The sequence below is a fragment of the Vanrija albida genome (assembly GCF_041260175.1).
Source record: "Vanrija albida strain AlHP1 chromosome Unknown contig_2, whole genome shotgun sequence".
In the NCBI taxonomy this organism is placed as follows: Eukaryota; Fungi; Basidiomycota; class Tremellomycetes; order Trichosporonales; family Trichosporonaceae; genus Vanrija; species Vanrija albida.
This window is the reverse complement of record NW_027191421.1, coordinates 749,026-771,962: the sequence shown is the minus strand read 5'-3', so window position 1 is coordinate 771,962 and position 22,937 is coordinate 749,026. Positions and strand designations below refer to the sequence as shown.

Below are 22,937 nucleotides of genomic sequence, written 5' to 3'. Positions count from 1 at the left end.
GTGCCGGTGGTGCTGGTGGCTGTGGTCGGCCCGTTGGTGCCAGCGGAAGCCCCCGGCGCCTCCGAGCGCCAACCCGCCCGCCGAAGCCTTGGCTGGGTGCTGGCGAAACGAGCCGCGCCGCCTCCGAGGCGTCGCCTATGAAGTGAATATACGAGCGCCCTCCGTGCCACGCCAAGAATCATGTGATGGGACCTGGTTCGAGCAGCGAGCGTCGCCGTTCCGTTGACAGAATGAAAGAATTGACCAGGGCAGAGAGCTGTGGCGCTGGATACCACCCAAAGCGGAGTGCGCCGCTCGCCACTCGGCCGGATGAGACATGGCTGGGGTTACCTGAACATTCCTTCCAATCCCTTTGGGAGATGTTCCTCTGAGGACACGGAGGGTTCATTAAGGGGTTGAGGCTACGCGGAAAGTTGATTCTCCCTGGGTTGCCAGTTGCCAGGCAATGTGTTGACCAAGATGTAGTATGGCTGGCATTGCCAGATGCCAGTGTGGCACCCCATCCTTTATCATAATGATGTCACGCCTCTAATCGCCAGGGAAGTGGCGGGGTGGGGTTTGAACTCTGAGCGGGGCTGCCTTTCAGTGGATCTGCCCCGGCCACACGCACGACTCTGCTCTTTTCCCAGCAATCGGAGCACGTACATGCAGACGTGTATGCCATCCGGCCAAGAGTATTGTGCCTCAGCCGGCGAGATCACAAACGGACGTGCACGAGCACCCAGGCAGGAGAGTCTGGCCGACGCCACAGGGCCGATAGGCGCCACTCCCCTGGATCCCGGCCGCGCGCCACAGCCAGAGTTCAGCCAGGATGCGTGCGTGTGCCTTGGTCGCTATTGCCATGAGCGTCCTCCTCGCTCGCAGTGCTGCTGCGGGCGGGGGAGCGAGCGAGCGAGCGAGCGAGCAGGCGAGCGGGCGGCGCGACCGACAGTCTACACGTTGAGCCGATCCCCGAGACGCCATCGCCCCCCCGTGCCGCGCGGGCAGCTATGCGGAAGATGTGCCGCCTCGGTGGGTCCAGGTGAATGAATGGCCCGGCCGGCACGCCGATTTGTTTCGATTCGTGTGACCCGCCGTACCTTGATATCGGACTCGCCATTGTCACTTGATTGAGAGCTCGGACCTCGCTCTCGATATCATCGCTCTTTGCTGTCCTCGTTGAAGTATCGACCCCCACCCTTGTGCCGACTTTCCGGTGAGTGTGCCAAGCCCCAGGATCCAGCTCGGCCGGGTCGCGATTCCTAGGAATCCCCGCAGCTCGACCCCCGCCGCCCAGTGGCCCAGTGGCGACTCTGTTGATACCCGCAACTATTGCTCCGGTTGCCAGGGTGGTCACGCGGGTTGCTGGTACGACCTAGTGCGGCGTGGTGCGAGGGAACTGCCGCAGCCAGAGAGTGTTCAGCATCGCTCTGTGCCGTGCGGGCAGCGCGTGGCGAGTTGTCTTGGCGTGAGATATCGCTTCCGAGCAAGTCAATGCCTTGACATTGCAGGGAAGGGAATCTTCTCGTCTCACTCTTGTTCTCTCCAAGCATAAACTGGCACTCGCAGCTCTGTGCTGACTCTGCCGCCGTCTTAGACACGTCACCTGCCGCACCGACACCGCCGTCATCCAGCTCGCTCCCCACCGACGATCGGTTTGTCGCCGAACTCTTGCCGACCTCCGACCGTCCCCCGCCGGTACTCTGCCTCACCCCCCCAGCTCCCCCCCGGGCTCCTCTACCAGGCTCCCCCGTCTCCGCCGCGGAGTCTCCTACTGTATGGGGGAAGGTTATCGAGATAGACTGGCGTCGTTGGTGTAAAGTGGCTCTCGCCACTCCCGATCTTACGCGCAGCATTCCTTGGTCCGCCAACATTCGCTGGTGGCCTTCCGGCTCACGTGCAACCAGCTAGATCTTGGTCGCCACCCTCTGTGCGCCTCGCCTTCTCCTCGACAAAGCGGCGTGCCGCGTCTGCCTCTGGTCTGCTCTGTTGCCAGTTTGTTTAACTCGTAACCGCCTCTTCACCTTGCCGCCTCCTCTACCACACCACCTCCACCCACCCTTCCCCCACCCACTCTAACCCACAAACGGCTGTCCGGTTAAGCCGAGTGTCCGAATTTCCGGATCTGGTAATATCGCCACTGTGCCACACGTTGAGCGGGACTAAATTTACCGCAAACACCGGGACCATTTTGCTTGCTGGGACGTTGTTCAAGTTGGGGGTCTAGGACGGGAGCATCTCATGTCACGAGTCTTTCCCACTCTGCACCCGCAGCAGCAACAGCAGCAGTCAGAGCAGCCGCCAGAGTCACCCACCCAGCAGCATCTGTACCCGCCGCCATCCTACCCACCGCCAGCACACCCAGCACACCTCACCACCACCCACACCTCAAGTTGCCTCCGTCCATCCCATCCGACTCCGAGCCTTGTACCTCCGTCACCAACCACACCGCAGCGGCAGCATCATCACCATCACGGCGGCCAGCACCAGCACCTCGACCAGCCGGCACCATCTCGTCTAGCTCCGTGGCCGCGGCACAAAGACCAACAACAACAACAAGCAGAGGCCTCAAGTAGTAGCATCACCACCCCTGCGCCTTCGTCATCCTCTGCCTTCCCCCCACAGAGCCCGTATTCAAGGCCAAGACTCGTAGAGGCAGATTCCCAGCCAGGCCCCCTCCCCCCTGCGTTACTCTCCCACGGACCAAGTCATCATCCCCCAATCGACCACCACCCACATCCGGTCGTCGCACCTTCCTCCCATTGTAAGCACACACACACACACACACACACACTCCGGGCTGGATCAATTGCGCCTTGATGCTGACACGCTGCATCGCGCCTTAAACAGACTGGAGCAGTGCATCTTCATCGCAGCAGCATCAGCAGCAGCCACAACAACAGCAGCCGCAGCAGCAGCAGCGGGATCACTCTTCTGGCACGCTAGTCCCACCGCGACGCGTCCAACATCGGCCACCTCCACTGCATCTCGTCGCATCGCACACGGCAACATCGTATCCACATCCACCACGCACAGCAGAGTACCTGTCCCCATCGCGCTACACATTCTATCCGACCCCAGACACGTATCCATCGCCAAGTCCGCAGCAACCGTCCGACGGCGCCTCTCCACTGCAATCACAACAAAACGCGTCACTTCACCAAGCGCACGGCGGTAACCACACGTTTCCGCATCCAAACATCAGCCCAACAACCACTACCCTCTCCGCATCGCCGACTGAGCACACCCACTGGGGAGCTCAGCCAGATCACTTAGCCAACCTGTATCCTCCAGGCCAGATCCCCATCGGTGCAGCTGCACCGGCACCGACGTCCGAAGAGACGGTCACTGTCCAACCCCCGACCACGACCGAAGCCGACACGCTGTCGTCCGCAACAGGCCAGCCTACGGGCGCCGAGGCGACCCACGCTGCGGGCGCTGCCGATCAGACTGCGGCTGATGCCCATGCACAGGCGGCTCTGAGCCAGTCGCCAGTACATGCCGCAGCCGCGGCAGCCTGGGCCAACCCTACAATGCCGTACAACTACTCGGTTCCTGGTCAGGTCGACTACTTGGCAGGCGATTACACCAACATCAATGGTGTCATCCCACAACTGCAGGCAGAGCACTATGTTGCGGGAACTGCCGACGACTACAACCAAGTGACCCTTTCCAACTGGGCCGAGGCGAACCCCGCCGACCCCAACGGCGGCGTGCCTTCGCTCGTCACAGATGACGCCAACGGTGGCCAGGTCGTCATTCCCGAGCACCACGCGGCGCAGGCACTCTCTGTCACAGGCAACGGCGACGGCGAGAAGCCCAAGAAGCTAGTGCTCGCGTGCCACTTCTGCCGAGGCCGAAAGCTCAAGTAGGTTTGACATTGGACGCGACTGCAGTCGTGCTAACTGTTCCAGGTGCGACGGCGGCCGTCCCACGTGTACGCACTGCGCCAAGCGTCAGCTGGTATGCACGTACGACGAGCAGGTTCGCCGACGAGGACCAGGCAAGAGAACAAAGGAGATGCGCGAACGGGCGGCTCGCGAGGCTGAGGCGGCTGGCTTAGGGCTCAACCCCGAATCGCTGGCGCACCTCACGGGTGAGCCTGGCCCATCGAGCCTGATGGAGGCGCCCAAGAAGGCTGGCAGAAAGCGCAAGTCGGAAGCCGTGGACGAGGCGGAGAAGAAGGCCCGCATGGAGCAGGAGCACGCAGAGGCGCAGGCTGCCGTTCAGGCTGCAGCACAGGCACATGCGGCTGCTCAGCTCAGTGCCCACGTCGGCTTGGAACACTCTCTCGGCGAGCACGACCAGCCCTTGATTGACCCAGCTCTTGCTGGCGAAGGGGGTGCCGTCCTCGACCTCCCTCCGCTCGAGCCCGGCACGCTGGGTCAAGTCATTCAGCAACTCAACGGCGCTCAGCAATAGCGACGACACTGCCACTGATCGAAACGCCCTCCGACAGCCACTGGGGCTCCCAAGTCGTGTTACCCCCAAATCCCCTTTCCACATCTATTATTGTTTTTTAGGTTTCGTTCGTCCTTCGGTCACCTGAGCCATAGGGGTATTTCCGTTGTACCTGTAGGCAGATGTACAGTGCTGCAGAGGCAGCTGTCAAAGGAGACTGGGAGTTGTTGCTGGGGGGTGTTGAAGTGCATCTTTCGATCACGGTCGCTCTCTGTCAAGCGCCATCCTTCTGTTGCATAGGCACGGCGATGGGGAGGTCCAGTCTTGCACCCACGGGCTGCCTTGCCGGCCACCTTCCAGATCATGGGTGAGTAGAGCCATTGTGGCGAGAGACGAAGGACAAGCTGAAGTATTGCATACAGTTATGGTTCCATGATACAGAAGTAATGTTGTCCAGGACACAGACTCGGGACAGGGGGTTCGTGACAGGTGACGAGCCGGTCGGGGAGCAGAAGGCGCGCACCACAAGTACGCGCATGCTATCCTCTCTCTACTCGATTTTGATGGGGTGATGCCGGCTGCCGTGAACGACAGCAGAGGGCCTAGCTGGCCGGCGTTTCGACCGGGGAGGCTTCTCGTCATCGTCGTCGTCGACTACTACAGTCTCCCGACGCGGCTGCTTGGCTCGTCGGCGCTGGGTTGGTGGCTCAATATTATCGTCGTCCTCCTTGAAGCGCTTCCGGGGTTTGATATCGTCGCCGTCCGACGCCCGCTCCTTGCGGTCTCGGCGAGATGGACTTGCCGCCGTTGGCTTGTCGTTGTCGTCCTCGCGTTTTGTGCTTGACCCCCGCTGCTTCTTGATCCGCTCGATGGCGGTCCACACCCGGTCGTCCCACGACTTCCACTCCATCAGCGCCTGCACAACCGTCAGCGAAGTCAGACACATGAGCTTACGTCGTGCGCGTCCTCCCTGAGCGACGCCTCGGGCTCCCACGTGTCGTCTTCGGGCGGGTACCCCAGCCATCGCACGCGGTATCGCGACCCGTTCTGGGCCACAACCCGTTCGACCTCGTAGACTTCGTCACCCAAAGATTTGAGGCGCGCGTCAAGCTCGGCGTCGACCCAGAGCGGCTGGCTCGAGCTCCGGACATGAGCCTCGGGGTCGCACCACGCCGGTGCCGATGTTTCCAAGTCGACGATAGGGTCGAACTTCGGATTCGGTTCGTCAGCAATACTCTTCCTGCCGCTCTTCTGGTACGCGGCGACGTAGCGATGCGCCCAGCAGAGCGCATTCTCGATGTCGAGTACGCGCATGCCGGGGCGGAGGCCGGTCTCCCACTCGTGGGGCGGGTCGATACCCAGGCGAGCGTAGTACCGCCACTGGTGGTCGTAGAGCCACTGGAGACCGGCGGCCTCCATAGCCTCGTTGTTAATGGTTGACTCGCCGAACATGCGTTGCAAGAATTTGCGCGACCCTGGCCCACAGGTCGCGAAGTCGCGATAGAGCCAGGTGAAGTGCGTCGAGTCGTTGAGGAAACACAGGATATTGAGCGACAGGAAGCCGCCAAGCGTGGGGATGGTCTGGAGGACGTAACTCGCGTCGACGGCGTACTTGCACCGGACGAGTTCGGCGGGCAGGCCTGCCTCCATCATGGCCTCAACCAGCCACAGGCTGGCAGCATAGTTGGCAATGGACTTCGACTTGTTTCGGTCATCGCAGAAGTAAATCGTCGGGGGAACGAGCTGGAAACCGCCGAGGTAGATCTTGCGTTTCTGAACAACGCTCAAGTCATGAAGAGCCGCCTCCATGGCCGGAAGATCCTGCTTGAATGTCTTCCAGGATGGCACTCCTCCCGTGGCGGCAGCACCAAGGGCTTCCCAGGAGTCCTCGTTGTAGAAGGCGCAGTAAAGCAGGACACGGACTGTCATCGTCAGCACGAGCGCCCGGGCGATGATAGGCAGCCAGGTCGCTGCGGCTCACAGCAGACTTCCTCTGCACTCTGATCCCCGTTGGGGATGATGCTGGTGCGCATGCGCTGCGAACCGCCGTCGAGTTGGCGGTACACGTTCCCAATATGGGTATTGGTCATTGTGTAGTCGGCGCTGAGCTTGTTCCGGGCAACACCAGACTGACGGCGGTCGTACATGTGATGCCGCTCGGCGCAGAACCGGTAGAAGAAGTAGACCCAGTAGTTTTGAACTTCGACGTCGACCGGGGGGTAGTGCAGCGGCTTGAGAACGGTATCCTCTGTCTTTGGGGAGGGGACAATCTTGCCCGGGACGAGGGAGTTTGGTCGCCTGGCGCGACGCCCACCGGTCTGGGGTCGCTCATCGTCGTCGCCGTCGGTCGTCAAGTCGATGACCGGCTCAACGGGCTCCGGTGAGGCCGACAGCCTCGCGACGTCCTCCCCCATCGCGGTGCGCTATCCTACCGAATCCTGTGTAGTCGTCGTACGCACACAGGATCGTTTTGTTGGTTGAGAATGAGGATGAGGATGAGAGGATGTTGCGGATGAGCATTAGCATGTCTGATAGTTTCAAGGTTAGTACGTCATTTATAACCGGCCGGGCTATTGTCACCCACCGAGGCGAGGCTGACTGGCTGGGCTGGGATGGTTGTGGCTGGCGGAGCGACCTGCAAAGTGGAGGTCTCCAAATCCAAAAGTTGAGATTGGATTCATCTCTTGCCTGCCGTGCTCGCTCGACGGTTGCTGCTCGCTGCTCGACAATGGCCCCAAAGCGAAGACCGGTAAACGTCGTCCGCTCGGGAAACGCAGGCAACTCTTCCAAACCGACAAAGCCAAAAGACGACAAAGATGGAGCCAACCCCGACGCGCCAGTACGGCCGCCTCCCCTCTTCCCCATCGGCTACAAGTCGCCCGTGACAATCTTGAACGAGAAGTGTCAAAAGGCGGGATGGGAGCGGCCCATTATCGAGACTGTAAGCAGCTGCTGCTGCGCTCTTGCTAACATGGTTAGAAGCAGAACCCCAGGTCCAACCCCGAGACGTTCAGCGGCGTGGTCATTCTGCGCAAGCGGACAAGCAAGAATGTGTACGACCTCGACACGGTGCGCTTGACGCCGCACCCGCCGCTGGACATCGACAATGCCGCGATGGCCAAGCACTACCTGGCGACTTACGCATTGTTCCGGGTAGGTGGCGTCGCACAGCCACCCAGCTGATGCCAGTTCCTCAACCACCTGCCGCTGGCTTTGACGCTCCCGCCAACAATCAGGCCGTACTGGACGACGTTGCTCGCCGAGAAGTCTGCCGCTCCGGCGCACCGGGACTGGGAATGGGCGCCGGACCCTTTCGTGGCCAAGCATGAGGTCGAGGCTCGCCAGACCAAGAAGAAGGAGAAGGACGAGGCAGCCGCCTCTGGCGCCGCGACGCCCGGCGGCTCGGGCTCGGCGCGCGCGTCTGGCCGCTCGACTCCGGCCGAAGACGGACGACGCGGTGGAAAGATCTGGGAGAACGCTCCCGAGGTGCGCATGGCGCCGGCGCTGCGCGAGGTCGTGGAGGGGACGGTCAAGAAGGTGGGTTGAGGGTTCGCTCGGAGCTGACCCACCAGTTGATGAAGCGCTTCCCGTCGGCCATCATGGACGCGACACGCGAGACGGAAGGCACGCCAGCCAGCACGCCTGGTGCCTCGGGGACCAACACGCCGAGTCTCGACACCAAGCCGCTCCAGACGCAGCTCGAGACCCTGGGCTTCCGCCCGGCGCACATTACGTCGGCGCTGTCTGCCGTGGCGGCCGCGCACGCGCGCCTCCAAGCGGGCGGTGTGAACGGTGCTGACCCGCTCGTGCTCTCGCTGAGTATTCTCTCCCCGCTCGAGGCGGCGATCGAGTGGCTCCTGCTCCATCTCCCCGAGGACGACCTGCCGCCGCGGTACCGCCCGAGCAGCAGCTCGTCAGACATGATCACGGGTGGCTCGGGGAGCAAAGGCGGCAAGAACGCGCTGGTGCGCGGCTGGGTCGTCGACAAGCTCGTCCGCAAAGCTGGGTTCCCGCGCAAGGCAGTCGAGTCCGCCATTGCAGCCGAGGAGCGCGAGTCGCTCATCCTCGAGCTGCTCGGCCGCCGCCTCGTCGGCTGGAAGGGCGAGGACGCCGGCTGGGGTGACAAGGAGGTGCTCGAGTGGGGCGCTGGTGATGCGGCCGCCGACGAGGAGCGGCAGATCATGCGCGAGGAGGAGGTCATGGCCCTCGAGGCCATGCTCGGCGAGCGATTCCGCCGCGGCGAGACGGCCTCAGAGCTCATCATCGACATCGAGAGCGGGAGCGACACGCTACACCTCCATGTCGTGCTGGACGAGCACGCACCGTACCCCTCAGCGCAGCACCCGACGCGCCTCCCGCCGTTCTACCTCACGTCGCCCAACCTGCCGTCGTACATGCGCCTGCACCTGCACGCCGACATGCTCCTCCAGTTCCGCGACCCTCAGCGGCACGACCTCGTGTCGGTGCTCGAGGCGGGCACGGGCGGTGCGATCCTCATGATGGTGGAACACCTAGAGACGACGCTTCCGTCGGTGGTGGAGAACCCGCCGGACATTGCCAACGTTACGCAGCACCTCATTCCGCGCGTGGAGGAGGACGAGCCAGAACGTGCCCCGAGAGAAGCGCAGCGCAAGGCTCCGAGGCAGAACGCCACCACCAGGAGAAGAGAGCCGACCAAAGCAGAGCAGGAGGCCGTCGCGGCTGCGCAGAAGGCGATGTTCGCCAACCCGGAGTACAAGCCCATGCTTGCCGCGCGCGAGAAGCTGCCGGCGTGGGCCGAGCGGGACAATATCTGCGACGCGCTCGCGAGCAACCGTGTACTCGTCGTGGTTGGAGAGGTGCGTTATCTGTTGCTTGAGATTCGCTAACCCTCCAGACTGGATGTGGTAAGAGTACCCAGCTGCCGCAGTTCATCCTCGACCGTGAGATTGCCGAGGGTCGCGGCGCCTCGACCAACATCATCGTGACGCAGCCAAGGCGAGTCGCCGCGATGGGTGTGGCTGCGCGTGTGGCGCAGGAGCGCTTGGAGGACGTCGAGAAGAGCCCCGGCAGCGTGGGCTACGCGATCCGCGGCGAGGCGCGCCGCTCGCGCGACACGCGCCTGCTCTTCTGCACGACGGGTATCGTCCTCCGCCGCCTCGGCACCGGCGACGCCGACCTCAGCAACGTGTCGCACGTGATTGTTGACGAGGCACACGAGCGCGGCGTTGACACCGACCTCCTCATCTGCCTCTTGCGCGACTTGCTGGCCCGCAACAAGACGATCAAGGTGGTGCTTATGTCCGCCACGATCAACGAGCAGATCTTCATCAACTACTTTGGGGGATGTCCCAGTCTCAAGATCCCCGGGTTCACCTACCCCGTCCAGGATCACTACCTCGAGGACGTCGTCCCGCTCATCAAGTATCAGCCGACGCCGTCGCGATATGGACCCAAGCTCAACGAGGACCAGAAGGCCGCCATGCGTGCCGACTACGAGAAGCTTGGCCTGGCGCAGGACGACCTCCGAGCCCTCGAGATCATCTCACAATCAGACCGCATCGACTACGGCCTTGTGGCGGCGACTGTGCAGCACATTGTTCGCACGGCGCCGGACACCAAGGGCGCCATTCTCATCTTCATGCCTGGTGTGATGGAGATTCGACAGTGTATTCAGGAGCTGCAGAACGCCGACCTCGGCCTCGTGGAGATCCTTGCGCTGCACGCAAACCTCTCAAGTGCCGAGCAGCGACGCGTGTTCATCCCCACGGCACCCAAGCGCAAGATTGTGGTTGCCACCAATGTCGCCGAGACGTCGGTCACCATCGACGACGTAGTCTACGTTGTCGACTCTGGACGCGTCAAGGAGACGCAGTACGACGCCGAGAACGGCATGCAGCGCCTCGTCGAGTGCTGGACGAGCCGCGCATCCGGCCGCCAGCGACGCGGTCGTGCGGGTCGTACGCAGCCAGGACAGTGCTACAAGCTGTACACGCACCGCACGGAGAACAACAGCATGCCCCGGTTCCCAGTACCCGAGATCCTGCGCACGCCACTGGAGGCACTGTTCCTCCAGGTCAAGGCCATGAACGAGGAGACCGACGTCAAGGCGTTCCTCGGCAAGGCCATCGACCCACCCAAGATGGATGCCATCGACTCTGCTTGGCAGACGCTCATCGATCTTGGGGCGGTGGAGAGCGAGAAGCACACGAGCAAACTCACAGCCATGGGGCGTCATGTGAGTATTGGGCGCCAATGTGGCGCAATGGCCCGATTGCTAACGCTCGCTCGCAGATGAGCATGATCCCCGTCGACTTGCGATTGGCCAAGATGATGATCTTGGGCACCATCTTCAAATGCCTCGACACTGTGCTGACCGTTGCGGCCCTCCTTTCGTCCAAGCCCCTGTTCACGTCACCAATCGACCGCCGCGACGACGCCAAGAAGGCCCGCGAGTCGTTCACGACCGCTCGCTCTGATCTCTTGACGGACGCACGAGCATACCACGAAGTGGCTGCGCTGCGAGGTGGCGCAGCACGCTCCTTCTGTGAGAAGGTGAGCACGAGTGCCTGGTCCGACCGCCAAGGAACCCGCGATGCCGGACAGCTGACGCGCACAGAACTTCATCTCTCCGTCAACAGTGCGCGACATCACGTCCTTGCGACAGGACTTTATTTCCGCATTGTCCTCGCTGGGCTTTATCGCGTCGTCGGCGGCCGGCCTTGCTCGCGTCAGTACAAACGTGGGCAAAGACAACCTCATCAAGGCGGTCATTGTCGGCGGGCTGTACCCGCGGGTTGCGCGCATCGCCCTTCCGGATGCGCAGTACGAGCGCGTGCAGCAGGGCGCGATTGCAAAGGAGCACGAGGCCAAGGAGGTCAAGTTTTTCGACCAGGCCGGGCGCGTGTTCCTGCACCCGAGCAGCGTGCTCTTCTCCGTCTCGGGCTGGAAGCGGGGGTACCTGGCCTACTTTTCCAAGGCCGAGACGTCCAAGGTTTTCCTGCGCGACGCGACCGACGTGCCGCTGTACGGCCTGCTGCTGTTCGGCGGGCAGATTACTGTCAACCACTGGGCTGGTGGGCTCATGCTCGGCAAAGACGGGCACGTCAAGCTGCGTGCGGCGACGCGTATTGGCGTGCTGTGCGCGCAGCTCCGCCGCCTGCTAGACGCCGAGCTCGCCGAGCTCATCGAGTCGCCGCACGGCGCGGCTGATCTGCGCGAGGACGTCACGGGGGCGATGATGGCGCTCCTGGCTCGCGACGGCCTTACACAATAGATGCATGAACTATGGGAAGCCTGCTATGCCAAAACTATCCTCCACAAAGGCTCACAGGCCAGCGGTAGGGTAGGACGGCCTTACACAATAGATGCATGAACTATGGGAAGCCTTGTATGCCAAAACTATCCTCCACAAAGGCCCACTGGCCAGCGGTAGGGTACGACCCCTGAGTGTCGTGATGGACGGCGATGAGGCGGCGCCTCACGGCGTCGAGCTTGTTGTCGTGGTTCTTGATCAGAGTCATGATAGCAATGGCCAGCATCTGGCGGGGAATCGAGGGGTCGGTGGTGACAGTCGTCGCGTTGCGGATGCTGTGGGCGTTGTCGAGTTGGAGAACGCTCTCAAGCAACGATCCCAGGTCTCGCTCGGGATGAGCGTCGCTGTTCCTCGCGCCGATGATGGCGCTGTCGGCCAACGTGAGGCGTGCAGGCGTAAGGAGAGCTTGGATATCGGTAGAACAGTGGAACGACGCCCACTGCGACCCGGCGCTGTTGGGGTCGGCGAAGAGCGCGCGGAAACTCTCGAACGCCTGCGTGTCAGAGATACGGAGCGAGTAACGCTTACCTCCGGGGCTGTCGTGCCCGTGCCCCCGAACTGGCGGTTGGCCGTGACGACGGTAGCGACGGCGAGCACGTTCTCCCCCTTGAGGGTGCTCATGGCTGCGTCCATGGAAAGCGTGGTGAGGAGGCGCTTGGTCTCGGCGCGGAACGTGTCCAGTTGGGTCTTGATCTCCGAGTAGCTGCCCTCCAGCTCAGAGTAGCGCTGGCCCGTCAGCTCACGAGGGCGGGGTGGGATGGGAGCGACTCGACTCGCGTGCTACTCACCGACATGGCCCCAACAACGGGATCGTCGCTCGCGGGAGCGACAACGTAGCCGCTCGTTTGCGGGATTGGCAGCAGTACGAGACGAGCACTGGTGAGACGCAGAGTGGCGCGTGAGTCGTGGTGGGCCGGTGAGCGCAGCAGTCACTGTTTCAGCTGTCACAGCTTTCACGTGGCACGGCGGCGTACATCTAGAGGGCACAAATACAAGGAGATACACACTAACAACGGCCCAACGGCGACCGACGCCACACGCCTAGACGCCAACACGGTTGACCACCTTCTTCTGGTTGGAGAACCGGATGACCTCGCGCTTCTCGAGCACAAAGACGGCCCGTTCGAGCGCATGCTGCGAGTAGCCCTGCTGGTTGACAAACTCGCGCACGAGCGACTGGTAGCTTGTGCTCCAGCCGATCGGCAGACGCCGCTTGAGCTCCTTCTCGATGCGCTCCATCTCGTCCTGCAGCTCGGCGCGCGACATGCCGTCCACCTGGCCGGCGGCGACCGCGTCCATTGTCGAGTACTTGAACAGGCGGATCGCCTCCTCGACGTGGTGCGGGCCGACCTGGGGCGAGAGCGTGATCTTGGCCAGCGACTCGGAGATGCGGATCATGGCCTCGAGCTGACGAACAGTGATCGGGATCGAGCTGCGCTCGTCGTTGTCACGCTCCACCTGCTGCACCTGCTTGCGCAGGCTGACAAAGTGCGAGCTGAGCATCTCGGACGCCTCGGGTGACAGGCGGGGCGCGCATCGGCTCTTGCAGTACGAAATGTACCGCTTCATCTTGTCGATGTCGATCTCGCCAATCACGTCCTCGCCGGCCTCGCGGTTCATGTGGATGTTCATGACGTGCTTGGCAATGGTGCGGTCGCGCGCCTCGTTGTGCTCGTCCTTGACAATGAAGATCATGTCGAAACGCGACAGAATGGTGGTCTGGAAGTCGATGTTCTCGCCGGGCGACTTCATGTCGTCGTAGCGACCAAAGACGGGGTTGGCAGCAGCGAGGACACTTGTTCGCGAGTTGAGGATGGTCGTGATACCCGCCTTGGCAATCGAGATGGTCTGCTGCTCCATGGCCTCGTGAATCGCCACACGGTCCTCGTCGCGCATCTTGTCAAACTCGTCGATACACACCACACCGCCGTCCGCGAGCACCATGGCACCGCCCTCGAGGTAGAACTCGCGGGTGATGGGGTCACGCTGGACGGACGCAGTGAGACCAGCAGCCGAAGAGCCCTTGCCCGACGTGTACACCGAGATGGGCGAGACTTTTTCCACAAACTTGAGCAGCTGCGACTTGGCAGTACCGGGGTCACCGAGCAGAAGAACGTTGATGTCACCACGAAGCCGCATGCCGTCTGGAAGAATCTTCTTGCTTCCGCCCATCAGGAGACATGTCACCGACTTCTTGATGTCGAGGTTGCCGTAGATACTTGGCGCGACCGAGGTGGCGAAGCGCTCGTACAGGCCGTCCGACCGGGCAAGCTGCTGGAAGTGCTCCTCCTCCTCGGGCGTGAAGACGCGCGATCCGGGGGATGAGGCGAGGGTAGTGTCGATCTCGATGCCGAGGACACGGAGGTACGGCTGGCGAAGAGCGGGTGCGCCGCTGTTCTTGGACTGGGGAGGTCAGCCGTGTGCGATGGGCGGAGGTTTGTTTGAATCGAGTCAGGGGGCGGGGTCCAGCAGCCGCGGCACCGGTCGGCCCAAGTGCACGCCGAGCGAGCGAGTGTCCACCTCGCTGAACCCCTCGTTGGCACACCCGAGACGATGTGGTACTCACGTTCTTTGACGTCGGCGCAAAGGTCGAGTAGATACCGGTGGCAATGATGCGCGATCCGGGCACAACCTTGCCGCTGAGGTAGCGCTCCGCCTGGAGCATCATGTGTCGTGGCAGTTCTCCAACAGGGACCATGTCAGGGGCCTCCTGGAGCTTGATGGTTTGCTGGTCGACAAAGCGGCAGCGGTCGTGGAGGATGACATACGGGTCCATCGGGCAGTCCTTCTTCTGGCCTTCGGCAGCAGGCGCATCACACCGCCTGGGGAGCGCGGCGCGCTCGCCGCCCATTCCACCGGGAACCTTGACGACCTTGACAGTACGGCACGACTTGCACTGGAGGTGGAGCTCGGTCGCGCGCGCCGAGAGCTGGGACGCGTTGATGACGATACCGGGGAGACGGACGAGCGTGGTGAGGGTGTCGGCCTGGGCGAGTTAGCGTTGCCATGAATGGTAACTCACACTCAGCTGGCGGAACTGGAACATGTTCATGCCGCTCTTGAGCGTGACCTGCATCTCGGGGACGAGCTCGGCAGCGGTCGACGAGCCAGGCTCGGTGGAGGGGCTGACGAGGGCGCGAGCCAGGCGGAGGAGCGCGCTCTCAAGCTGCGGGGGTCAGCGGCGTTCGCGACGGGTGGATGCGTCGCGGCTTACCAGAGGGAGCATCTCTCCGGGCTTGTCGCGGACCTTTTGCGCGAGCTCGGCATCGAACAGGTTGAGGTCGTTGAGGTCGACCTCGAGGGTGTGATGGTGGAGGAGGAGGGAGGAGCGCAACCGGTCACTGTGGGTGTGAGCTCTGCTGACATTCCTGGTCGACAGCACACAACTCACCGGTAGATGAACTCTTGGTTGACGCGGAACTCTGAGAGGAAGCGGAGGAACAGGGCCTCGGTCTCGGCGGGCGAGTCGACGCCTTGGTCGCCCTCGAGAACCTGGACCGAGTAGATGCGGTTCTGCTCGAACCCGCTCTGCATGGGGTCAGCCAGCTGGCCGCGCGTGATGGATGTCTGGTGGCGCCTGCTTACCATTGTTTGTGTGTAGTGATGTGGGTTGGGGGATGCGAGTGATGAAGAGTGGAGTGTACAGGACAAATTGAGGGTTTTGTCATGTAGGTGAGGGCGAACCAAAGAGGAGCGAGGGCGAGACGCGTCGTGACGCGCGCACAGGGACGGCTGGGTCGGACGCGGCGAGACGCGCTCGAATGGGCATTATTTATTCGAGCCGCCGTTAGTCGCGTGGCGGGCGACACCAGCGGGATCAGATTCATCGAGTGTGGCGAATGGTCTTGGGTGCCACACTGCGCCACCCGCCACGCCGCCTCGCACCCATCGTGCAGCCGCGTGCAGCGGGCCCATGCACGCACACTCTGCACGGCGCACGCACCCACCCGGATGGGGAGCACAGTCTACCGAGAATCGCGGTCTGTGTCCTCCAAATAAAGTTGAAGCGTTCAAGCCTCTGCAGCCTCTGCGCGCTCATCCACGAGGCTCGGGCTCGTGGCACCCGGGGGAGGCTTGCCGAGGACGCGAGGATCCGAGGATCCCACGACGAGGGCGCACGGACCAGGCATGGTGCCGCCACCGGCACACAAGTTGCCCCATAGCCATGAAGAGGGACTACTGGACTCGGCGTCATGGGACTGGGACTGGATCGCCATGTTGGCAACATGCAGTGTGGGGGAGTGTATAGGCGGATCGCATGACACATTGCGGCATGCTCGCCGGGTCGTTTGCCGCTGCGCTCGAAACTATAGACACTTGATACGGACGGAGGTGCGGCCCGGGGCGCGATGACGACATGGCCATGAGATGTGCGCTGCATAGGAAGCCAAGCCAGTTGCCAGTGCCATGGGAACCGATTGGGACAGGGGGGTGCTCGTGTGGCCTGTTGATGGCTTGGGCAACGGTAGTGATGGGGTTGGCCATGCGCCAAGGGTGCGAGCGACCAAGCCCCCTCGCCATCACCTCGTGGCCGCTCGGGTGGCCAAAGCCTAGCGCCCACGTTGTTGGCTTACGGGAGTGGGAAGCATGATTGGGGGGAATGGGCCACCGGATAGCAGGGACGAGTTTATGCCGCAGGATGCCTTGTGCATGGGCTGGGAACCGCGCTGCAGCCGCCGGGCGTGTCTTGTCGGGGAAACCCAGTGGGGGTCGTGGGGGCACGAGTGCAGCTGACCGCCGTTGTCACGGGCAAACGGAAACGGGCAAGACGGGCGCGAGGCGAGTGCGCAGGGCTGCGTGCGCCCCGACCATGTGTGCGGCTATTGGGCGGCTGAGAGACGAGGGGGAGGGGGCAGAGGGGCAGAGATACCGCACACAAGGCTGCACGCGAGCGTCGTGCAGAGCTGTGCATGCTGGCGGCAGTAGCGCTGGCCTCGAGCGAGCGAGCGAGATTTGACATTGTCGTGCGATCAGTGGGTGGGTGTGGTGTCCTGCTGACTTTTGTGCTAGCGGCGTCGCGCCTGAGGTGGGGGGAGGGATGACAATGGCGGCGGCGGCGGGGATGGGCGGGCACGAGGCCATAATAGGACAAGGAGGACGATAAGGCGATCAGTGGGCAGTGGGCAGTGGGCAGTGTGTAGTGGGTTGAGGCGTGTGCCTCGGGCCGCCCATCATCCCATTCATTCCCTCGGCCGAGCGGGCGAGGGGGGCGCAGCACCGCGCTCATCACGCCGAGGGTCGTGAGAAACGGGCAGGACAGGAGCAGGACATGCCAGGGGCGCCAGGGCAGTCAATGCATGACGACGTCCTACTGATTTGCGTGCTCGGTGCGATAACACGCAACGCGGCGGCGGCGACACCATCACTGGACTGGGGGGCCCCCACGGGCGCCAACGCCTCTGACGTGCGTCGTTCCTGGCCCACGGCTCGGGCCTCTTGCTCGTCGTCGTCGTCGTCGCTTGCCGCAACGCGCACACGCCAGAGTGACAAGAGTTTGCAGCAGGGCGTGGGCCACGGGGCCAGCATGTACACGGTGTGCAGGCACGCACCAGAGCCCATCAGGCCATCAGGCTCGTCGCCGCCGCCGCCGCCCACGCCCACGCAGAGTGGTACCGCCGCCGCCGCCCTCGCCGCGCCCTCGCCGCCCTTCCTTTTGTCCGAAGTCCGATCACCGTCGCCCCCTGCGTGACCCGAAACTGACACTTTCGGGCGGTGCCGCGCGTGTGCCTGCCATTATCGGACGAGAGTGGGAGTCTCAAAGGCGGGGTGGGTGGGTGACTCGTCATGAGGACGAGAAGCATAGCATGGCTTGCTTGCGGCACGCGGCGGCGGTGGCGCGCGGCGCGCGGCGCGGAGGGGGGGCTGCGGCGCGTGTCCGTCCGTGTCACCCCGCCCAGCGCCCCCAGCAGTATGAGCAGTAGGATGTGTGCAGGATGTGTGCATGTGCATGTGCATGTGCACTGACGCCTGCCTCCTCGTTTGCGTTCGCATCGTCGTGTCCCCGCTCGCCGCTTGCCCCTCACAGCTCGCAGCAGCCGTATCGCGCGTCGCACACACCCCACACACCCACACACTGGAGTGCACTACGACTGCACCAGCCAGCTCGCGGGGCACAGTCTTGCTCTACACACTTGGGCACTCGCGCAACGCACGCACGCACAGTGCTCCGCCCCGCGCCGCCGCCCTCCTCAGCCCCCTCCCCCTCCCTCCCCCCCTACCTTCCTCGCTCGTTCAATCACAACCCCCTACCCCCACCCACCCACACTCGCACCACACTTACTTTTCCCCTGAGGGTGACGACTTTGCGCGCTCAAACACAAGGCGGCTTTGTAACCCACACGGCGACAAAGCCTGCCAGTCAGCCAGCCCGCCAGCCAGCCGGCGGCGCTCCCATCGCACCCCCCCCCCCCCCCCCCACCCCCCACCCCACCGCAAGACAACAACAACAACAACAACAACAACAACAACAACAAAAACAACGACAAGCTTCTCGACCGCTCTACCGACCCATCTCGCACCACCCCCCTCCCCCCCCCCCCCACCCACTGTCCCGGCGGCAAGGGCAAGGGCACGGCCACCCACCCACCCACCCCCTTCCTCCCTCACACCCTCCCTCCCCCTCCTCCCCTTTACACCCTCGACGCCGATCTCGCACGACGACGCTCCTGACAGCTCCGATCTTTGCTTGCTTGCTTTGGGCCAAGCCAAAGAGCCAAAGAGTCAAAGCTCATTACCCCACTGTACCGCCGTTACCGTCGTCGTGCTCGTGGTCGTCGTCGCCATCGTCACCGCCGCGGGCGCCCCCACCGCCGCCCAAACGTAAACCTACAGTACTAGCCGAGCACCGGACTACGACATTGCTAGCCGTCATCCACCCCTCCACTGCATTTTTCTCTGTGCCATCTTCCCCCCCCCCCCCCCCCGGCGCCCCCGCCGCCGCCCACATCGCCTCTCTTGATCTCTGGCTCTATCCACTCTCGTATCTAGATTCGATTTTTTGGTCAGGCCCCGTGCCACTCGAGCCCCCATCGACGACACTGGTCACATCACCGCCCTCGTGGCCGCGCGTGCTCTCGAGTGTATCCAACACATCACGTCGTAGCACACAGACTCGGTAAAGCAGTACTGGGTACGACGACATTGCTATCGGGGACACACACTACAAGCCGCCGACTGGGCACCATCCATCCGCATTGCCCCGCCAAAGCGGAATTCACACCGCCATCTCTCCAGTCGTCCGTCGTCCCCTCGCACACCACACTGCAAAGCCGCTGGCACACGCTCGACGCGACGGAAACACGAGGTGCGTCTGCCCCCATCCCATTGTGCGACGCCTGCATACCAGCAGCCAAGGCGCGTGTTTGCCACCACGCTTTCAGGAGCGGGCCAACGGCGACGATCCAGGTGGCGACTCGCGAAGTCGCTTTGTTGTCCGCGCAACCCTGTCAAGGTATAACACGATTGTCCTTTGCATACTCTACCCCTTCGATTGCTCTCCATCTCTCTCTTTTCATTGTCCATTTTGCCGCTGGCGTGTTGGACGAGTGGAAAGCTGACGGCTATCCTCCAGTCAATCGACGACAACCCACCTCGGGTTGTTCCTCCGTCACGAATCTTGCCTCCCACCCACTGCTCCTCCCACCACACCCCACACCCCACTCTTGCTCGACTCGCCTCTTTCCCACCTCGCTGCCTGCTTGCCGACATGCAGCACCCAGGGGGATTCCAACCCCCGGGCCTCCCGTTGACGTCACCTCCGGCCCTCTCTTCGTCAGCGAATGCCTCGTCTGGCGTCAGGTTGCCGCAGGGGACTTGGGGGTCTGCGCCACAGCCCCAACACCTTTCAACCTCGTACTCTAAACCAATGTCTCTTGGTCCATCCATCGGCCTAGCAGGAGAGCACCAGTACCCACACCAACAACAGAACCACTCGACTCCGCTACCACCAGGCGCCGCCGCTGGAATGAACTTCCAGCCACGCGGATTCACACAGCCCAACGACCACATGTACTACGCCGGACACACCCAGAGCATCACTCCTCGCTTTACGGGATATGATGCGGGTGCGAGCTATTCGCAACCACTGCTATCCGCTCCAGGCAATCCTGCGCCCCAGCAACAGGACGTCGATCGCTGGTATCCTCAGACTGTCGACCACATCCGACCACCCCCCACCCGACCACCCCCCAAGAGCAGAAAAGCCCAGAAGAAGGCGGACGGCAAACAAGCCACCTTCCTAACCAAGCTCTATGCGTGAGTCAAGCCTACACGTCAACGAGAGGGGTGCACGGCCGATTGCTAACCGTCACAGCATTTTGTGAGAAACCGCGCTTGGGACCCTTGGCTGACATTCAGAGAAGATTCCAACTTCCACCATGTGAGTGCACTCATAAAATACAGTATTCCGGTCGGGCTAATTTTAACAGATCATTCGATGGGATCCGGCAGGCGAGACTATCATTATCGAGCGTCCAGACGAGTTGGCAGAAAAGATTCTCCCGATTCATTACCGTCAAAGTCGGTTTGCTAGCTTTTCAAGACAGCTTAACGTGAGGTGAGGGGTCCAGGGCGTGAGCTAACCGGAACAGATCTATGGCTGGATGCGCAAAGTCAGCCTACGCAACTTTGAGAATGGGATTGTCGACCCCGACGCCAGCATGTGGTGTGAGTGGCGCCATCGTTGGCCCGTTAGTGCCCGTGCGCAGCTAACACTTTGCCACCAGCGCACAAGACTCTCCGGCGAGACTCTCCCAAGGATTTAATCACCGGCTTCAAGCGGCGCGTTCCTCCCCGGACGTCTCAAGCGCAAAGGCATGCCCGGATTCAGCACGAAAACCAGCTGCTCACCTCCGACTCGGACAGCTTCAACTCGCTGGCCGACCCGTACCCGAACCACCGCGTCAACGATCTCGACGGCAGACCGATGTCAACCTTTGCCCTGGACAATTCTAACCTTGTGTCATCGGGCACTGGTCAAATTGGCATACATAGCCAGCATGCTGGGGCTGACAGGGATGATCCGAGCCCAAAGCCTGTGTCTCGCCCTTACACCATGTCGGGTGCTGCCCCTGCCACCGCCATACCTATCAACAGAGGCCCTCAGCTACACCTCATGGTGCCGGGGGTAAGAGCCATGGTCCAGTCGGCCCCCGCCTCGTCGACCAGCTTTCCGGGGACTGTCACGTCTTTCAGTTTCCCAGGTGCTTCTGGAGACAAGCTTGCAACCGACCCACTCCCCAAGGCGGCACTCCCCAACTCGATGCGGCTCGGTGGCACTTGGACGGGTGGGGAGGGCAGACTGGACAACACCGACCCGCTGCTTCGTGGAACTACCGACGACCCGACTTTTCGAACCGATGACGCGTCGACTTGGGCTCGTAGAGGCCATGGGACGCTGGGTGAAGGCATCAGGCTGAACCCTGTCACCCCTCTCTACCCGTCTTCTCTGCCGTCGGTCCTCAGCTTCCACCCTTCGTACACCCAGGAGCCTCTCCGCGAGCCTCTCCCTGTCGCCTCGTCCTCGTTTTCCGACCTTGGCAAGGCCCTCAGCCCGAACCCGGCACAAACCTCCCCGCCCCAGACCGGTGCTGGGACGGAGCCTCAAGCGCAGACCATCTCGCCGGGGGTGTACAGGTCGGGAGGTTTCGGCGGTATGGCACCACCGGCCAGTCAGTCTACCGTCACTGCTCGTTCATGGCCACCTCGTCCTGGCGGGACCAGCTCGGGGTCTGGCTCGCCGCAGGCGCCTCGCTCGCCAACCGGGATCAAGCATGAACGTCGCCACTCGAACTCCAAGGGCCCGTACACCCCGCCTGGAAGCAGCCGTGATGCCAACACTCAGCCCAGCACGGCCGGACCAGGTGGTGCGATCCGCAGCTCGCACATCAAGCGCAGCTCGCTGTCGCAGGTGAACACTACGCTGCCGCTGCCGCGCGACGAGGAGGCACTGCCGAGCGCCAACCTGCCCGGCCAGCCCGAGCTGTTTGGCGGCGAGCTCGACGCAAAGGTCGAGGTAGTGGACGGGTGAGATGGGTCGTGACGTTGGTGTCGGTGCGCTCGCTCACATGCCGCAGTCTATGAGTGGTCGCTGGAGTCGGCCTCCCTCCTCCCTCACGAATGGTTACGAATCTACGAGCGGCACGTTTCTCCATACACCATTTCCGAGCGTTACTCATCTCCCCAACCCACCCCACTGTATACATACAGGCTGTGTTGTATTAGCTGCGAAGCAGGTCGGCAGGCGTAGGCGTAGGCGTAGGCGTAAAGCGGTAGACACTGTGTCGATGGGCGATGGATGCGATGTGAGCAGGTCGCAGAATAGCTGCACGGCAGGCAGGGCAGGGCGCCGGCGCGTGGGTGCCACATGTCGCCACTTAAGTAGCCCCCCACTTTTCGGCTGGCCACCTTCCAAGTTCGAAACACAAAGTGGTGGTGAAGACGAGTTGTTGACCACTGCATCGTTCATCCATCGTCGTTTGTAACCAGTAAAGTCGTCGTCGCCGCCGCCGCCGCTGCCCCCGCCGAACCGCCCAAAAGCCGGCCGCCGACCAACCCCTACGCCGTCCCCCTCCCCCCTCCTTGCGTCGCCCCCCCCCAAACAAAATGGCAAACCTCGGCGTGCCCGTAAAGCTGCTGCACGAGTCCCTGGGGCACATCATCACGGTCGAGCTCAAGACTGGCGAGGTGGGTGTGCTGCCGCGTCGTGAGCGCGCTGACCCCAGATGTACCGTGGCAAGCTGATGGAGGCGGAGGACTCGCTCAACATGGCGCTGCGCGAGATCACTGTGACTGCGCGCGACGGGCGCGTGAGCCAGCTCGAGCAGGTGTATATTCGTGGATCTATGGTGAGTCTCTGAGCCGCGCCGGGCAGCGGTGCGGTGAGGCTGTGCGTGGTGTTGCGGGCGAGACGAGAGAGGGAGGGGAGGGGGAGAGAGGAGGGGAGAGGAAGGAGGAGAGGGGAGAGGAAGAGAGGAGGAGAGGAAGAGGGGAGAGGAGGAAGAAGGCAGCCCGCCGCTCGCACGCCGCTTCGCGGCGCGCTCGCTCACCCCCCAGGTCCGCTTCATCATCGTCCCCGACCTCCTCGCCAACGCGCCCATGTTCAAGCGCGTCGGCCCCAACGCCATGCGCGGGCGCGGTATCGGCGCCGCGCGTGGCCGCGCCACCATCCAGCGCGCCAACGCCCGCCGCGGCGGGCCGCGCAGCCAGGGCGTCCGCCGCTAGTTGTATGATACGGGTCGTGGTCGAGGATCGAGGATGCAGCTAT

General features: G+C 62.8%; 7 protein-coding genes across 7 annotated transcripts; 4 read left to right on the top strand and 3 right to left on the bottom strand.

Annotated features, from left to right (window-relative positions):
• Nucleotides 1-3,512: 3,512 nt before the first annotated feature.
• Nucleotides 3,513-4,401, top strand: Q8F55_001930 (uncharacterized protein; the record flags this gene model as incomplete). Its single annotated transcript, XM_069350545.1, has 2 exons — nucleotides 3,513-3,847; nucleotides 3,894-4,401. The coding sequence occupies 2 exons, from the start codon at nucleotides 3,513-3,515 to the stop codon at nucleotides 4,399-4,401; spliced, it is 843 nt and encodes a 280-aa protein (XP_069210931.1).
• Nucleotides 4,402-4,930: 529 nt separating this feature from the next.
• On the bottom strand, nucleotides 4,931-6,794 carry Q8F55_001929 (uncharacterized protein; the record flags this gene model as incomplete). The annotated part of the gene is made up of 3 exons (XM_069350544.1): nucleotides 4,931-5,296; nucleotides 5,335-6,302; nucleotides 6,362-6,794. The coding sequence occupies 3 exons, from the start codon at nucleotides 6,792-6,794 to the stop codon at nucleotides 4,931-4,933; spliced, it is 1,767 nt and encodes a 588-aa protein (XP_069210930.1).
• Nucleotides 6,795-7,108: 314 nt separating this feature from the next.
• Nucleotides 7,109-11,635, top strand: ucp12_1 (putative ATP-dependent RNA helicase ucp12; the record flags this gene model as incomplete). Its single annotated transcript, XM_069350543.1, has 7 exons — nucleotides 7,109-7,321; nucleotides 7,360-7,533; nucleotides 7,570-7,917; nucleotides 7,953-9,218; nucleotides 9,257-10,597; nucleotides 10,654-10,914; nucleotides 10,979-11,635. The coding sequence occupies 7 exons, from the start codon at nucleotides 7,109-7,111 to the stop codon at nucleotides 11,633-11,635; spliced, it is 4,260 nt and encodes a 1,419-aa protein (XP_069210929.1).
• Nucleotides 11,636-11,735: 100 nt separating this feature from the next.
• Nucleotides 11,736-12,468, bottom strand: Q8F55_001927 (uncharacterized protein; the record flags this gene model as incomplete). Its single annotated transcript, XM_069350542.1, has 3 exons — nucleotides 11,736-12,167; nucleotides 12,203-12,400; nucleotides 12,463-12,468. 3 exons carry the CDS (start codon nucleotides 12,466-12,468, stop codon nucleotides 11,736-11,738), a joined length of 636 nt encoding a protein of 211 aa, XP_069210928.1.
• A 247-nt stretch (nucleotides 12,469-12,715) lies between these two features.
• On the bottom strand, nucleotides 12,716-15,262 carry MCM5 (minichromosome maintenance protein 5; the record flags this gene model as incomplete). The annotated part of the gene is made up of 6 exons (XM_069350541.1): nucleotides 12,716-14,077; nucleotides 14,241-14,660; nucleotides 14,697-14,840; nucleotides 14,889-15,015; nucleotides 15,066-15,202; nucleotides 15,260-15,262. The coding sequence occupies 6 exons, from the start codon at nucleotides 15,260-15,262 to the stop codon at nucleotides 12,716-12,718; spliced, it is 2,193 nt and encodes a 730-aa protein (XP_069210927.1).
• Nucleotides 15,263-19,679: 4,417 nt separating this feature from the next.
• Q8F55_001925 (uncharacterized protein) lies at nucleotides 19,680-21,701 on the top strand (the record flags this gene model as incomplete). The annotated part of the gene is made up of 4 exons (XM_069350540.1): nucleotides 19,680-19,927; nucleotides 20,030-20,051; nucleotides 20,263-20,338; nucleotides 20,398-21,701. 4 exons carry the CDS (start codon nucleotides 19,680-19,682, stop codon nucleotides 21,699-21,701), a joined length of 1,650 nt encoding a protein of 549 aa, XP_069210926.1.
• Nucleotides 21,702-22,276: 575 nt separating this feature from the next.
• On the top strand, nucleotides 22,277-22,894 carry SMD3 (small nuclear ribonucleoprotein Sm D3; the record flags this gene model as incomplete). The annotated part of the gene is made up of 3 exons (XM_069350539.1): nucleotides 22,277-22,357; nucleotides 22,396-22,518; nucleotides 22,727-22,894. 3 exons carry the CDS (start codon nucleotides 22,277-22,279, stop codon nucleotides 22,892-22,894), a joined length of 372 nt encoding a protein of 123 aa, XP_069210925.1.
• Nucleotides 22,895-22,937: the final 43 nt, after the last annotated feature.